The sequence below is a fragment of the Rana temporaria genome, chromosome 1 (genome assembly GCF_905171775.1).
Source record: "Rana temporaria chromosome 1, aRanTem1.1, whole genome shotgun sequence".
NCBI lineage: Eukaryota > Metazoa > Chordata > Amphibia > Anura > Ranidae > Rana > Rana temporaria.
This window is the reverse complement of record NC_053489.1, coordinates 10,353,857-10,371,528: the sequence shown is the minus strand read 5'-3', so window position 1 is coordinate 10,371,528 and position 17,672 is coordinate 10,353,857. Positions and strand designations below refer to the sequence as shown.

General features: G+C 47.8%; 1 protein-coding gene across 2 annotated transcripts in view; it reads left to right on the top strand.

Annotated features, from left to right (window-relative positions):
* Window positions 1-17,672, top strand: part of LOC120924637 (disintegrin and metalloproteinase domain-containing protein 33-like) — a 184,093-nt gene that overhangs the window by 151,782 nt on the left and 14,639 nt on the right. Inside the window, exons 16-20 of one of the 2 annotated variants that reach the window (XM_040335650.1) lie at window positions 3,272-3,476; window positions 5,146-5,223; window positions 6,933-7,041; window positions 13,666-13,798; window positions 16,811-16,913. In XM_040335650.1, the coding sequence (XP_040191584.1) occupies window positions 3,272-3,476; window positions 5,146-5,223; window positions 6,933-7,041; window positions 13,666-13,798; window positions 16,811-16,913 (628 nt within the window). Of the gene's footprint in view, window positions 1-3,271; window positions 3,477-5,145; window positions 5,224-6,932; window positions 7,042-13,659; window positions 13,799-16,810; window positions 16,914-17,672 lie in introns of both variants that reach the window. The other variant, XM_040335642.1, reaches the window with a different exon arrangement.

The window sequence follows — 17,672 nt, the reverse complement described above, 5'->3', positions numbered from 1 at the left end:
GTCACCTGCCACGTCACCTGCCACAAGTTGTGAATTGTCCACTTGTCACGTCACCTGCCACAAGTTTTGAATTGTCCACTGGTCACGTCACCTGCCACAAGTTGTGAAATGTCCACTTGTCACGTCACCTGCCACGTCACCTGCCACAAGTTGTGAATTGTCCACTTGTCACGTCACCTGCCACAAGTTGTGAATTGTCCACTTGTCACGTCACCTGCCACAAGTTGTGAATTGTCCACTTGTCACGTCACCTGCCACAAGTTGTGGATTGTCCACTTGTCACGTCACCTGCCACAAGTTGTGAATTGTCCACTTGTCACGTCACCTGCCACAAGTTGTGAATTGTCCACTTGTCACGTCACCTGCCACAAGTTGTGGATTGTCCACTTGTCACGTCATCTGCCACAAGTTGTGAATTGTCCACTTGTCACATCACCTGCAACAAGTTGTGAATTGTCCACTTGTCACGTCACCTGCAACAAGTTGTGAATTGTCCACTTGTCACGTCACCTGCCACAAGTTGTGGATTGTCCACAATGCAATGCAAGCAATTACAGTTTTTTTTATATTTTAATGGTTTTTCATCATTTGCCATAATTTTGGAGATTTCTAATGTAAAAAAATAGGTCACATTTAAAAACGGCTAAAGAAAAAAAAAATCACGGCAAAACGCCGGTATCGCGTTTTGCCGTGTTTTGCTTCTGAAACGTGGAAAAAGTTTGCGTCTGAACCCATTTTTTTTCTTCCGGAAAAACAAGGTTTTAACGCAACTGCCTAAAAACGGCAATAAACAAGACTGTGTGCATGGACACATAGGATAACATTGAATGTGTTCAAGGGCAGTTGAAAAAAAGTGTCCAACTGCCTCTGAACTCGCGTTTAACAGCGTCTCGTGTGCATGGGGCCTTAACGTGAACATAAACAAACCCCAAAAGACAAATAACAAAGGAACCTAACTACTAACTACATATACAAAAACCATTTAAGGGACAAGGGTACAGGGAATGCAAGGTTGCAAGGAAGAGGGATCTCAACGAGGTACTCGAATAAAAGCAAGGCAGGGGGAGGTACAGACTGGATCAAGCTAGGCATCAGGAACAGACAGCAAGGAAGGGATCAGAATCGTGACACACCCGGGGGAAGGGAGGAGAAGCCTTAAGTAGCCCCCCAGCAGCTGAACACTAATTTGCCTGATTACACCAGCCTGCTGGCTCCTGGGAGACACCTGCTGGTGGACACTGGAACTGCAGCAAACAGCCCAGAGCAGGATAGTGCCACCAGCTGGTGAACTTAATCCTAACAATATGGCTGCAGTTTCAAAAAAGGATCGGGACTTTTTCCCCGTGTTTTGCACATGTACAGCAACCCATCCAAAATAAAGAGCTCTGCCCGCACAAACGCACCCTGCAGCAGACGCACAGATGGGAACCTGGACTGGGAGCTCATTTGAGGGCTGTCATCAATGGTTCCCTCAGTTTAGATCTCCTTCCATATACACTACCTTATCTTTCGAGGTTGCTGGAGATGTGTACAGAGTTAAGTGAAACAAGGCAGACTGGCATCCCTATAGATCAGACTTTCTCAACCTTTTCAAGATAGAGAAACCCTTGAAATAACTGTATGGTCTCAGGGAACCCTCTGCTAATAATAACTAGATCTTCATCTCATGATACATTAGTGTGATGGTCGGTGGGAAGAATGTTCCTCACACTTGTGGTCATTGGGAGGAATTACCTTACAGATAGCTAAAAAGATCAAAGGTGTCAGTCAGGACTTATCTGAGAGGCAGGAATTGCTCATTGCTCAAGGAACCCCTATCAGCCTCTGGAGGAACCCCTATCAGCCTCTGGAGGAACCCCTAGCAGCCTCTGGAGGAACCCCTAGCAGTCTCTGGAGGAACCCCTAGCAACCTCTGGAGGAACCCCTAGCAGCCTCTAAACTCTAGAGGCTGCTAGGGGTTCCTCCAGAGGTTGCTAGGGGTTCCTCCAGAGGCTGCTAGGGGTTCCTCTAGAGGCTGCTAGGGTTTCCTCTAGAGTCTAGAGGAACCCCTAGCAGCCTCTAGAGGAACCCCTAGCAGCCTCTAGAGGAACCCCTAGCAGCCTCTGGAGGAACCCCTAGCAGCCTCTGTAGGAACCCCTAGCAGCCTCTGGAGGAACCCCTATCAGCCTCTGGAGGAACCCCTATCAGCCTCTGGAGGAACCCCTATCAGCCTCTGTAGGAACCCCTAGCAACCTCTGGAGGAACCCCTAGCAGCCTCTGGAGGAAACCCTAGCAACCTCTGGAGGAACCCCTAGCAACCTCCGTAGGAACCCCTAGCAGCCTCCGGAGGAACCCCTAGCAGCCTCCGGAGGAACCCCTGGCAGCCTCTGGAGGAACCCCTAGTAACCTCTGGAGGAACCCTTAGTAACCTCTGGAGGAACCCCTAGCAACCTCTGGAGGAACCCCTAGCAGCCTCTGGAGTAACCCCTAGTAACCTCTGGAGGAACCCCTAGCAACCTCTGGAGGAACCCCTAGCAGGCTCTGGAGGAACCCATAGCAATCTCTGGAGGAACCCTAAGGCCCCATACATACGAGAGGATTTATCCGCGGATACGGTCCACCGGACCGTTTCCGCGGATAAATCCTCTCGAGGATTTGCGAGGATTTTGATCCGATGGAGTGTACTCACCATCGGATCAAAATCCGCGCCGAAATCCCATCGCGATGACGTGTCGCGCCATCGCCGCGATGATGACGCGGCGACGTGCGCGACGCTGTCATATAAGGAATTCCACGCATGCGTCGAATCATTACGACGCATGCGGGGATTGATTCGGACGGATTGATCCGGTGAGTCTGTACAGACCAGCGGATCAATCCGTTGGGATGGATTCAAGCGGATAGATTTGAAAGCATGTCTTCAAATTTTTATCCGCTGGAAATCCATCCCAGGGGATAAAAATCCTCGGAAACAGATCCGCTGGATTGTACACACCAGGGGATCTATCCACTGGAGCCGGTCCGCGGATCAATTCCAGCGGATGGATCCTCTCGTGTGTATGGTTCCTTAGACTTCCATGGAACCCTGGTTGGGAAACCCTCCTTTAGATACACCTTGTTATTTCATCAAAGTCATCTAGGTCAAAGCCCAGGTTGCTGGAAAAAAATATCAGGGCCTCGCTTCATTACACACATCTTGTATACTAGAATGTGGTGCATTTAGCAATGGTGGGTAATATTTGGTTATATTGTTATTAATTTGTTATAATATTATTGCAACTGTCCTTGACAGAGATGCCAAATGTGGCAAAATCCAGTGCCAAAGCAGCGCTGACAAACCCAAGCAGGACAACACGGTCTCCATGGACACCACCATTAACATTGATGGGTACGAGGTGAAGTGTCGAGGTGCACATTCCTATTCGATGCAGGAAGACGAAGGAGACTCCTCCGATCCGGGCCTTGTAATGACAGGAACCAAGTGTGGAGACGGCATGGTAAGCATGGAGGTCCATGTCTGGACAGATCCGAATATGGGGGGGTTGTCTGGATAGACTTGTTGGACATACGGCAATTAGACATGTGCACTGCCAAAAAATGTGTTTGTTTTAGTTTTCGTCACATTCGTTTTTTTTGCATTTTTCGGAAATTCGGGATCCGGAATTTCAGAAATTCAACAATCCAAATTTTCCGATTTTCACATTTCTGAATTTCGAATTTCGGAATTTTCGAATTTCAGAAATTTGAATTTCTGAATTTCAAATTTCAGAATTTTAGAATTTGGATAGTCTAAATTTCGCAAATTCAAAATTCATATTTTCTAATCTCTGATTTTCGAATTTTCGAAATTTAGAATTTCCTAATTTCCAATTTTTTTATTTTAAGTATTCCGAAATTCTGAATTTCTGAAATTTCGAAGTTTGAACGGCATTTACATATGTGGGTGGGACTTATGTGTGTGTTCGCTTCTGAGCAGGAGCTACCAGGGACAGGGACGTTTTAAAAAAAAACAAAACTTTTTTTACACTTTTTTTTTTTTGATCACTTTTATTCCTATTACAAGGAATGTAAACATCCCTTGTAATAGGAATAGTGTGTGACAGGTCCTCTTTATGGAGAGATGCGGTGATCAATAAGACCCTCACATCTCTCCTCCAGGCTGGAAAGCATGAGATCAAGGGAAAAAATTCACAGATCTCATGCTGACAACCGCGATCACGGCTTTGTTTACTTCCGGGTACCTGGGCGTGACGTCATAACGTCACGCCCGGGCTCCGACGGTCATAGAGATGACCAGTGGCCATCTGGTCACCTGGAAATCTCTATCATCGTCATCTGGCTCCGGCCGATTCGTTCTCCGGGCCCCCGATGGCATGGGAGAGCCCGGAGAAGCACCGGATGGTGGTTGAAGGGGGGCCTCCCCTCCCGTCGCCTATAAGAACGATCAAGCGGTGGAAATGCCGCTTTGATCATTCTTATGGTGCACAGAATCTCCGCCTGAAAAGAAAGATATCTGAATGATGCCTGTAGCTGCCCCCATGATTCAGATTTTCCCCACTGAAGTCCAGGACGTCATATCACGTCCAGTGGTTTGTACTGACTGCATCTTTGAGATGAAAAACTTCAATAATGCCACTGGAGTTCCACGAATTATAAGAACCTAGTAGGTCATTCAATTTGTCAGCCTGTGCTATCTTTTGGGCATGGTTGACCATTGAAGACAAATGGAGACAGCATGATTTTTTTTGGTATCAGTCGACCAAAGAAACAATACAACATTACCATTATGGACCATGGATGGAGATATGACCCTTCTATGGACCTTCATGGCTTCACATTACATATAGACAACAACAGTCCACGGTGAGACTACATCTTCATGTACTAGGGTCTTGGGGTGGTGATCCTAGCTGTATGAAACTAGAACGCCTTTCAATTCCATTTTCAAAGGTTTTCCACCACTCATCTAAAAGGCTTCCTCAGATCAGGGACTGATAAAGCCACTAGGGCGAGTAGAAATATGTCCTTCAGCTTTATAGAACAAGTCTGAATAAATTCATGAATCTGGAATGCCATGTCATTTCCCATTTGCTTTTCGAACCCCTAACACTTGAAATATATGCAGGAGACCGCGTGTCGAAACTCCCTCTTCTCTTCTGGTTTCAGGTGTGTGAAGATCGCCAGTGTAAGAATGCCTCCTTCATCGAACTGGAGCAGTGTTTGTCTCAATGTAATGGACATGGGGTGAGATATGCAGTAGTACCATGCATTAAAGAGGTTGTGGGCTGTTGCTGTGGGTTGAAGCTAAGTTGTGAAGGATATTAGGTTGATGGTTGAAGATAAAGTTGTGGAGGACATAAAGGTCGATTGGTGGAGTTAATGTTGTGGAGAACATTAGGTTTAAGGTTGTTACTTTGGGTGGACACTAGGGGGTGATTTTGTCATTGGGGGGCAGTAAAGTATAATTAACAAGTACAACCACCAGGTGTTACTGTTGGAGAACCTCTGCAGATATGATCCTTACCGGTCAAGACAGTGCTGGACCAATGGCAGCTGGTGCTCAAAAATTTGGGGGGGGGGGCAAAGAAACTGAAAAATAACCTTATCAAGCGCAGCTAATGTGCCCATAAATTGCCGCCACTGTGCCATCAAACTCAGCTACTGTACTCATCAATTGCTGCCAGTGTTCCCATCAATTGCCACCACTGTGCCCAATCAATTGCCACCATTGTGCCCAATCAATTGCTGCCAGTGAGCCCCATCAATTGCCGCCAGTGTGCCCTATCAATTGCTGCCAGTGTGCCCCATCAATTGCCACCACTGTGCCCCATCAATTGCTGCCAGTGTGCCCATCAATTGCCACCACCAAGGGGCCGGACACCTGAATAGGGGGTGGCAGCCGCGACAATAGATAGATTCATACAATGCATGAATCAATCTTTTGGTGATAGAGCGGTGCAAGAGAGAGGGAGGGGGGTGGCACACTGCCACTGTGCTGGACACATGGCTGAGCCAGAGCCAGGGCCCCGGATGGAACCCCCCCCTTTTTTTATTTTATTTTTTATAAAAAAAATGTTTTTATATATATATATATATATATATATATATATATATATATATATATATATATATATATATATATATATTTGTTGTTATTATTAAAGGGCCCAGAGGTCCCCAGAGGATGGAAACTCCCTTTTTTTATAATTTTTTTTTTAAAAAAATTTTCTTTTATATATTTTTTTCTTTTATATATGTATTAAAGGGTCCAGAGGTCCCCAGGGCCCCGGATGGCTACCCCCCTTTTATTTTATATATTTTTTTTATTTATTTTTTTCTTGTAAGGGGCCCAGAGGTCCCCAGGGCAACCCCCCCTTTTTTTTGTTCGTCAGCACCCAAAGCCCCCCTACCTCAATCTGCACCCCCCAGGCTTCTCAATTTTCTCAATTAGTGGCGGCACCCCCCCGCTTCTCAATTCGCAGCACCCCACCCCGGTTCTCTGCTCCAGGGGGCCCATGCCTGAAGCTGTCTAAGGGGCCCCATAATTCCTAATGGCGGCCCTGACACTGAGGGGCTAAAAGTGATGTTGTGGGTCAATGTTTGGAGCTGAGGTTGTGGAGGGCATTTAGGGTTGTTGATGTGGGTTGGTACAGGAGGGGCAATTAGTTGTGGACAGACACCCAACAAATACAACCACCAGGTTTTACACTTGGAAATGGCAGCTACTTTGTGTGCCAATTTGGGCCGGTCCACCAAATAGTGATACTTAAGTGATAGGTGAGGTAGGTTGGGCTGAGCAAGCACCTGGTTATACTTTAATCAAGTGAAATATTGTTTCTTCTACTGTATTAGAGATGCTCACCCATAGGGAAGGGATAGGTGTTTTATCCTGTACAGAATGGGATTCACCAATGTGTGTTGCGCACTAACTCCGTTCCTTCATTATGTTTCAGGTGTGCAATAGTAACAAGCACTGTCACTGTCACGCTGGTTGGGCGCCCCCCTACTGTGACAAGTCTGGCCAAGGTGGCAGCGAGGACAGTGGACCCGTACCAGACGACTGTGAGTTTTCCCTCCCTTGGTGTTTGATGGAGTCCATCTGTTATAGCATACTCTGGGGGACAGGGGTCTCCAAACAAAGAGCCAGTTTACTGCCCTTCAAACTTTACAGGGGGCTGGGCAGTGGCCCGTGGAAGTAATACACACAATGATATAGGCTTGGTGGTCAGTGGGAGTTAAAAAAAAATACATCATTGGAGTCAGAGGGAGGAATAATGCCACATCTCTGGTGTCAGTGGGAGGAATAGTTCCCCATCTCTGGGGTAAATGGGAGGAATAGTACCCCATTGTTGGTGTTAATGGGAGGCATAGTGCTCTCTTTGGTGTCAGTGGAGGAATAGTGCCCCATCTTTGGTGTCAGTGGGAGAATTAGTTCCCCATCTCTGGTGTCAATGTGAGGAATAGTACCCCATTGTTGGTGTTAATGGGAGGCATAGTGCTCTCTTTGGTGTCAGTAGAGGAATAGCGCCCCATCTTTGGTGTCAGTGGGAGGAATAGTTCCCCATTGTTGGTGTCAGTGGGAGAATTAGTTCCCCATCTCTGGGGTCAATGTGAGGAATAGTACCCCATTGTTGGTGTTAATGGGAGGCATAGTGTTCTCTTTGGTGTCAGTGGAGGAATAGTGCCCCATCTTTGGTGTCAGTGGGAGAATTAGTTCCCCATCTCTGGTGTCAATGTGAGGAATAGTACCCCATTGTTGGTGTTAATGGGAGGCATAGTGTTCTCTTTGGTGTCAGTAGAGGAATAGCGCCCCATCTTTGGTGTCAGTGGGAGGAATAGTTCCCCATTGTTGGTGTCAGTGGGAGAATTAGTTCCCCATCTCTGGTGTCAATGTGAGGAATAGTTCCCCATTGTTGGTGTCAGTGGGAGAATTAGTTCCCCATCTCTGGTGTCAATGGGAGGAATAGTTCCCCATTGTTGGTGTCAGTGGGAGATCTAGTTCCCCATCTCTGGTGTCAATGGGAGGAATAGTACCCCATTGTTGGTGTTAATGGGAGAAATAGTGTTCTCTTCGGTGTCAGTGGAGGAATAGTGCCCCATCTTTGGTGTCACTGGAATAAATGGTTCCCCATCTCTGGTGTCAATGGGAGGAAAAGTACCCCATTGTTGGTGTCAATTGGAGAATTAGTTCCCCGTCTCTGGTGTCAATAGAATAGTACCCCATTGTTGGTGTTAATGGGAGGCATAGTGCTCTCTTTGGTGTCAATAGAGGAATAGTGCCCCATCTTTGGTGTCAGTGGAAGAATTAGTTCCCCATCTCTGGTGTCAATGTGAGGAATAGTACCCCATTGTTGGTGTTAAAGGGAGGCATAGTGCTCTCTTTGGTGTCAGTGGAGGAATAGCACCCCATTGTTGGTGTTAAAGAAAGGCATGGTGCTCTCTTTAGTGTCAGTCGAGGCATTGTGCTCCATCTTTGGTGTCAGAAGAAGGAATAGTGGCTTGTATCAGTGGAAAGAACAGTTCCCCAAGGGCCAGATAAAGGGCCACATTTGGCCCACGGGCTGCAGTTTGGAAACCCTGCTCTGGGAGTGTCACGCCCCTGACGGTAAGAGCCTGATGTGCGGAAGACGGCCTCCCTTGCAGCTCCTGGTAAAGTGGACAGGAGACTCCAAAGTACAAAGTCGCACGAGTGCCTTGCAGGATCGCTGGTGAATCACTGAGCTGGAGTTGCTGAGCAGGTAGCGGAGAGGCACAGGTGCAGGTGGTAGTCCCAGGCAGCTGTCAGCGGGTAGAGGAAGTGGTCAAGCCGGGTCATGCACTATCGGATACGTCTAGAACATAGGCGGAAGCCGGAAGAGAGGTCACGGTGCAGGCTGGGTCGGTATTGGGCTGGCAGCAGAGTAGCAGAATCAGTAGGCGAAAGCAGGGTCCAAAACAAGCCGGGTCGGTGCAGGCGGAGAGCAGGGGTATCAAAGGCAAGCCGGGTCGGTTCAACGGTACAGGAAACAGGATACAGGTTACTAGGTAGGTTCGCTAAACGCTATAGAACGGACAGCACCTGAGTCCAAGAAGAGGCCAGCCTAAATAGCCTGTCTGGCGCCAAAAACACTCAGAGAGTGCACGCCACGGCGCCCGCTCGTGCACGCGCATGTGCGCGCACGCGCGCGCGCACATGCGCGCGCACGGGAGCGCACACGCGCTAACGGCGCTCCCGTGGAAGCTGAAGACCCAGCTCGACCTCCATGGTCGCCATTTTGGGTGCTGGCATGCCCTTCCTGACAGGGAGATAAAAAAAATTGGGAGAGTGGGTGGGGGAATAGTTGCTGAAGCTAGACCCAATATGACCCACTCAGTGTGTTGGGGGGGACTGTCTTGGTACTGATAAAATGCAATAAACAATGATGGTATAAAAAAGATTTATTTGATTAAAAATGCAAAACAATTGTACAAATCCAGGATTGGTCGGCGTCTACTAGTTTCGCGGGTTTTCCGCTTCATCAGGACAGCCAATCTAAACAATAAGTAATATAATAAGACATATAACATACATCAGCAAAGCACTATGCAATAAAAGAAAATTAAAAATACATATAGACTTACCCCGTGGGTCAATTGTTAATGTGCGGGACCAGGTGAACGGGGGGAGTTCCCCCAGTGGCGAACAGGGGGATAATAAACCGTGGAAATCTAAGTGTAAACAGAGATATATATATGGTACTAACAATGTGTATAAATGTATGATATATACCATATTACAATTGCGTTAAGCTCGGGATCAACACATGAGGGCGGGGTAAGGGAGAGAAAGGCTGAAGGAGGGGAAGGGAAAGGATAGGAAGGGGAAGGGAAAGGCAGGGAGGGAAGGACTAGGGAAGGATGGGAGGGGGGAGAAAAGAAGAGAAAAGAAAGAAAAAAAGGGTGAAAAGGATTGGGGGGGGGGAAAGGGGGGGGGAGGAGAGAAAGGGGGGGGCCGGGGGAAAGACAGGGGAAAAGAGGAGGGAAGAGGGAAGGGGGAAGGAAAGCATGGGGGAGGGGGGGAAATGGGGGGGGAGGGTGGTAGAAGGGGTAGGTGAGCTTACCATAATAACGGTTATTGGGTGGTTTGACCAGGTCATGACAGAGAAAGATCCTGGTGGCATAGGCAGGTGAGGAGGAAGGGACCATGGAATGGAGCATCCAGACGGGGAATAACATGGGTGCATGGTTCAAGGTGTCCAACATTGCTGGTGAAGGCAGCAGCGCGTCACAGAACAGAGGTATGTGTATGTGTGACAATTGCAGTGTACTGCAAGGACTGGGGGTAAGGAGAACTGCACCGGTGGGAACCCCAATTGGCTACCAAACGGAGTCCCGAGCTAGTGCCAGCCATCCGCCTGACCGCCAAGCAACAGATCCACGCTGCTGAATCAGGGGCTGGAGGGCTCCTAATAAGCTATCCCAACCCGGAAATGCCAAAAACGCCGCGGGAAGCCGCGTCATGACATCACCGGGTCAGTCTCCCTGCACAACGCAGGCGTGCGTGCGCACCAGTCTGCGTGCGCGCTCAGCCCCAGCCAAGGGGCGGGAAGCCCCAAGTCGAGGACAAACAAGGAGGGGCGTGACTGGTTAGAGACACCCCCCAGGGGAGACACAAGTCCGCCATAGAGAGGGAATGATGGTCACCGGGACCGCACCAATTGACCCACGGGCCACCTATAAAAAGGGGAATAGAATCAATGTTAATAAAGTAAAAAGGAACACATAAAGGATAATGATAATACGTGGGGATATATATCCCACTAAATGATTGCTAATAGGTGGTGACATGTATTACTGTTACCTCACTAGTAACTGCAAAACGGACAGTAAGGAAGAGAAAGGATCATATCAGTCCAGGAAGAAGTTGAAACTAATAAAGGGGCGCATGTCTATGATCAGGTCGGTGATCGTGAAATAAGTGTAGCCGCGTGGGAAATAAAAAGTGTAGTGCTGAAAGCAGGAGGTGGGTCAGACAGGGGACACCAGAGGGTGTACCCCCTAGCACCGAACCTGCGTTCAGGTAAGCAAAAACAGAAAAAACTGTGAAGGGGGAGTAAGAAAAGGGCTGCGAAATAAACAGCCGGGAGGTGCAAAAAGTGAGGGAATGATAAGGTGAAAAGGTGAAATAGTGCGTGGTGAGGACATATAGTCTATTAAGTAAAACATGAACCCGGAATTGGGCCAAGGCGGTGCAGTTATGTGGATGCAAAGTATGCAGGAATAAGGAAGAAAGGACAGGTGAGATAATAAGATAGTTTGCATAAGTAATTAGTTTACCTAAAAGTATGCCACTGGAGAATGTGACCACATATTCTCAAGGCCATAAAGCGTGGAGAAATAAATGATTTGATCTGCCATAGCAGGATAAATTGTGTGGGTAACACAAATTAATACCAAAACGGCTTGGGATATTCAGTCCGTATAGGCACCAAAGGCCCTTAATAAAGGTCAATGGGTCTAGGGTCAATCCCCCAAGGGTACACTTTTAATTTCATTATTGCATTTTAAATGAGGCTATACTTGCCCTTCTGCTCTGGGAGATGCACAAATGCCCAGCATATGACAGAGATTCTTCACACTTTGCAGACATGTACAGTCAGATTGTTGGGCGGTTGCTTTAATTATTGTGTGTTGGAAAGCCCTGACTAAATACCTGGTGATCCTGCCAGTCCTCCCCACAATCCATGCCTTCCTGTCCCTTTTTCTGACCACGTTATCCACAAAGGCAGGTCTGTGGTGTTGTGGTCAGTTTGTACCCTTGCCCTTGGGACCTAGAGAATGCTGTGCCCATGCTCAGCGTCTTTGGTGCCATAGTCAGCCTGTCACAGGCCGACATGTCCCCCCCCCCCACATCCCCCAGCCCTGTATGGCCTGCTTGATAGGCAGGGAGTGGCTTTATTGGCCCTTTTTTCATATCTCAGTGCTGCCAATCTCCTCCGACCTTCCTGTCTTCATGCACTCGCTCCATTGTTGGCTGCACAAGATTGCTGTAGACCAATGGTAGGCAACCTTTGGGAGGTGGAGATCTACCTGGGCAACAGGAAAGAGATCAAAGATTATCGGGTTCAGAGCCAGGACTATCTAAATAGTAAGGGAAACGGAAAAATATACAATAACGTAAATATCACTGTAAAAATATAAACCTAGCTTGCCTTAAAGGTGGACAGTGTCAGTCAGTAGAGCAGTGGATGCTATCAGTAGGGCAGAGGACGGTGTCAGTAGAGCAGTGGATGGTGTCAGTAGAGCAGTGGACGGTGTCAGTAGAGCAGTGGACAGTGTCAGTAGAGCAGAGGACGGTGTCAGTAGAGCAGAGGACGGTGTCAGTAGAGCAGAGGACGGTGTCAGTAGAGCAGTGGACGGTGTCAGTAGAGCAGTGGACGGTGTCAGTAGAGCAGTGGACGGTGTCAGTAGAGCAGAGGACGGTGTCAGTAGAGCAGTGGACGGTGTCAGTAGAGCAGTGGACGGTGTCAGTAGAGCAGTGGACTGTGTCAATAGGGCAGTGGATGGTGTCAGTAGAGCAGTGGACGGTGTCAGTAGAGCAGTGGACGGTGTCAGTAGAGCAGTGGACTGTGTCAATAGGGCAGTGGATGGTGTCAGTAGAGCAGAGGACGGTGTCAGTAGAGCAGTGGACGGTGTCAGTAGAGCAGAGGTTGGTGTCAGTAGAGCAGAGGTTGGTGTCAGTAGAGCAGAGGACGGTGTCAGTAGAGCAGTGGACGGTGTCAGTAGAGCAGTGGACGGTGTCAGTAGGGCAGTGGACGGTGTCAGTAGAGCAGTGGACGGTGTCAGTAGAGCAGTGGACGGTGTCAGTAGAGCAGAGGACGGTGTCAGTAGAGCAGTGGACGGTGTCAGTAGAGCAGTGGACGGTGTCAGTAGAGCAGTGGACGGTGTCAGTAGAGCAGTGGACGGTGTCAGTAGGGCAGTGGACGGTGTCAGTAGAGAAGTGGACGGTGTCAGTAGGGCAGTGGACGGTGTCAGTAGAGAAGTGGACGGTGTCAGTAGGGCAGTGGACGGTGTCAGTAGAGCAGTGGAGGGTGTCAGTAGAGCAGAGGACGGTGTCAGTAGGGCAGTGGACGGTGTCAGTAGGGCAGTGGATGGTGTCAGTAGAGCAGTGGACGGTGTCAGTAGGGCAGTGGATGGTGTCAGTAGAGCAGTGGATGGTGTCAGTAGAGCAGTGGACGGTGTCAGTAGAGAAGTGGACAGTGTCAGTAGGGCAGTGGATGGTGTCAGTAGAGCAGTGGACGGTGTCAGTAGAGAAGTGGACGGTGTCAGTAGGGCAGTGGACGGTGTCAGTAGAGCAGTGGAGGGTGTCAGTAGAGCAGAGGATGGTGTCAGTAGAGCAAGGGAAGTAATCTGCCTGTGACCAACAGTGTAGGCACGGCCACTTGTGCTCTCCACCAGAGGCGAATGTAACAAGATGACAACGCATAATCAGAATTGAGAGAGAGGCAGCACGTTGTCACCCTATAACAGGAAGTTCCTTCACCAGGGACCTTCTAACAGGATCACCAGGGAAAGCTATAAGACAGAAAACAACGTTTGTAAACATTGTGCAATGTTAAAGCTTTTATGAAATGTTAGTGGCCGAGTTATGCAGATCCACATTCCAAAAACTAGACACTCCTTTAAATCAGCGACCACCAATAAAATGTCTCCGATCTTCAGTTACAGATGGCCTCATCGTCTTCCTGCTGCTTCTCTTTCTGGTTGTCCTCCCGTTGGTGGCCTATGGCTTTTATTACTGGTACCGAAAGCCCAATTCTCAGCTCAGCAAGTGGCTGAAGAAGAGCAAAGCCAAGTGCAGGTGAGGAGGGGGAGGGGTTATAAATTCCCTGCATGTATGATGTCATCAGTGTAAAGTCAGAGCTTGAAGCTTCACTCCTGAAGGTATTTGGCAAATATGATTAGATGGCGCCCTGCTAAAAACAGATAAAAAAAAATTGCTCAAAAAATTATGAAGTCATCAGCAATTCTATCACATATTTTATTGTGAAGGCGGAGTCACGTAAGTCGAAGAATACCACCATTAGACATGCCGAAAAGCTCGTTCATTTTTGTTTTCGTTTCATTTGTTTTTAAGCTTTTTTTTGGAAATTTGGAAAATTAAAAAACTCGAAATTTGAAAATTTCCGAATTCTGAATTTTAGGATTTCCGATTTTCCAATTTTCGATTTTCAAATTTCCGATTTTTGAATTTCGAATTTCCAAATTTTCGATTTAAGAATTCAGAATTTTGAATTTCTGAAATTTTGAATTTCTGAAATTTTGAATCTCCGAATTGTGGATTTTAGAATTTCTGATTTTCCAATTTTCCAATTTCCGAAATAAAAAAAATTGAATTTCCGAAATAAAAAATGTCTAAATTTTTCGAAATTACGATTTTTTTCGAAATCTAGAATTTTCACATTTCGGAAATTCCGAATTTCAAAATTTTGGAAATTCCGAATTTCAAAATTTTGGAAATTCAGAATTTCAAAATTTTGGAAATTCAGAATTTCGAAAATCTTAAAATTCGTAAATTTTCAATTTTCAAATTTACGATTTTTGAATTTCGAATTTCCAAATTTTCGATTTTAGAATTCAGAATTTCTGAAATCTTGAATTTCCGAAATTTTTAATTTCCGAAATTCTGAATTTCCGAATTCTGAATTTTCGAATTCCCGATTTTTGAATTTTCGAATTTTCGAAATAAAAAAAATAGAATTTCCGAAATAAAAAATGTCTGAATTTACGAAACTCTGAATTTACGAAATCTCGAATTTTCACATTTCAGGAATTTCGAAATTTCGGAAATTCCGAATTTTGAAAATCCTAAAATTCGGACATTTTCAAATTTTCGATTTTCAAATTTCCGAGGACAGCTCAGGTGACCTCAGCAAACCTTGGTAACGGAAAATTTCAGAGTCTTTCCGAATGGCTCCACTCGGCCCTGGCGCCCCCCCCACCTCAGGCCAAACGCGGTACTGCACACCTCTTTGGCTTGGATGCTGCTCGTTTTGCGAGACAATTCGCAAACCGAGTCAGGATTTTTTTTAAATACAGCGCTCGTATTGCGAAACGCTCGTTAACCGCGTTATTCGCAATCCGAGGTTCCCCTGTACAAGAATACTAACATTTCAGGACCTTGCATGATCCCACAAATCCAAGAGCACTGGTGTTTTGGGGCCTTGCAGGGTCCCTTCCTCAAAGCAAGTTCAAGATTACCAAAGTTTCGAGGCCTTGCAAGGTCCCTTCCTGAACGTTACGGATGGTGCCCTGCAAAAAACTGATGAAGAAGGTATAAGAAGTCGTCGGCACTTCTATCAAATTCATATCATATATTTCATTGTGAAGATGGTGTCACATAGGTCCAAGAATACCACCATTTTAGGGCCTCTCAAAGTCCAAGGGTACCAATGTTTCTGGGCCACGTGGAGTCCAAAAAGTCCAAGAATGCCAACAGAGTCCATTCCTGAAGGCAAGTCCAAGAATATTAACATTTCAGGACCTTGCCCAAAGGTGTTCTACCGGGTTGAGGTCAGGCCAGTCAAGTTCCTCCACCCCAAACTCACTCGTCCATGTCTTTATGGACCTTGCTTTGTGCACCGGTCCAAATCATTGGGTGGGGGAGGGGGGTATCAGAAATCAAGAATCAGACCGAGACAGAAGCACAGTTAAGTCACACTTGTTTAACAGAGTAAAGCGTAGTCAAAACATAGCCATAGTTCAGTAACCGGATCGGGTAGTCAGCCAAGCCAAGGTCAGAGATCCAGAGGTAAATGTAGTAGCACAGCAAGCAGGATCAGGAGCCAGAAGGAACGTCAGCCAAGCAAAGCCTTCAACAGGAACGCAGGAGGAAGTCTCTGTGATGTTGACCAAAGGCGAAGGCAGAGATGAAGTGAGCTGGACGGCTTTAAGTAGGCAGGACTGATGAGCAGGATCAGGAGCCAGAAGAAACGTCAGCCAAGCAAAGCCTTCAAAAGGAACGCAGGAGAAAGTCTCTGTGATGTTGACCAAAGGCGAAGGCAGAGATGAAGTGAGCTGGACGGCTTTAAGTAGGCAAGACTGATGAGCAGGATCATTACTGTGGAGAGATAGGAGCTGGCAATTAGCCGACAGCTGAGCTGCCAGCTCAGAGAAGGAAGGGCTGAGCCCAGCCCTGACAGGGGGATTATGGTCTTGGGTTGCTTTTCAGGGGTGGGGCTTGGCCCATTAGTTCCAGTGAAGGGAACTCTTAAGGCGTCAGCATACCAAGACATTTTGGACAATTTCATGCTCCCAACTTTGTGGGAAGAGTTTGGGGACGGCCCCTTCCTGTTCCAACATGACTGCGCACCAGAGCACAAAGCAAGGACATGGATGAGCGAGTTTGGGGTGGAGGAACTTGACTGGCCTGACCTCAACCCAATAGAACACCTTTGGGATAACTTAGAGTGGAGACTGCGAGCCAGGCCTTCTTGTCCAACATCAGTGCCTGACCTCACAAATGCTCTTCTGGAAGAATGGTCAAACATTCCCATAGACACCCTCCTAAACTTTGTGGACGGCCTTCCCAGAAGAGGTGAAGCTGTTATAGCTGCAAAGAGCGGGGCCAACTCAACATTGAACCCTACAGACTAAGACTGGGATGCCATTAAAGTTCATGTGCGTGTAAAGGGAGGTGTCCCAATACTTTTGATAATACAGTGTACATATAAAAGAAGGCTCACCTTTATAGAAAGATATAAAACTGGACCCTCAGCAGCTGGTGGGCCCCCCGGAGTAGTCAGAACCCCCCCTAGCTAGTTCTACGTGGATCTACTAAACTCCATATAATGGTGATTTGTCTCCTTTGCAGGATGGGTAACGCTCCTCGGCAGCAGCCGCCCCGCGCTCAGACCAAAACGATCTTCACACAGCGCAGTGTTCCCCCGCCCCCGGCCCCGCCGGCCACACAGAAGGTAATACAAACCGCTCAACGCCATGAATGTGAATGTTATCATGTATAGAGGCAGATTTATGTTTTTTCGGTTCTCAACGGGTCGGTTTACAGGAAGTCCCCGAGTTACGAACAGGCTAGGGACTGTAGGCAGGGATGGACTGGCCATTGGGACTACAGGGAGTTTCCCGGTGTGCCGATGGCTCAGTGGGCCGGCTTCAGTGACAGCGGCCTGGGAGTTTCTCACTTCTGCCTAATCTTGTCCCATAAGGGGGGGGGGGCACCAAACTGATTCTTTGCCCCGGGTGAAATAATGTCTAGCTTCCCCACTGGTACTGCCTATAAGAATACCAGTACCAGCCGTTCTACTCTAATAAAGAGTGGCTAGTGAAGGGGGAGAGGGGGCTTGGGTGGCCGGGGGGGGGGGGGGGGGGGGGAGTTGTCCGGCCGCTGTGGGAGAGACCTGTCAAAGTGGGCCAGTCTGGATGAAGTCCAGGGCCAAATTTTTGTCCCAGTCCAGCCCTGACTGTAGGTCTGTTCTTAAGTCGAATGTGTTCGTAAGTCGGAACAGTACCCTGTCGCGCCATGTCCTAGCAACACAGCGAGGCTACGATCACCCCGGGGGGCGCGTGCGAGAGCGGCCGTTCTGGGCGCCGTCATATGATGTCCACCCAGAATGAGAGCCGCACCGCCCCGCTGTCTTTTGACAGCGGGGCGGGCGGCAAGTGGTAAATGGGCGCGGCTTATCATGTCTCAAGTATACAAAAGCAGGTGGGTTGGA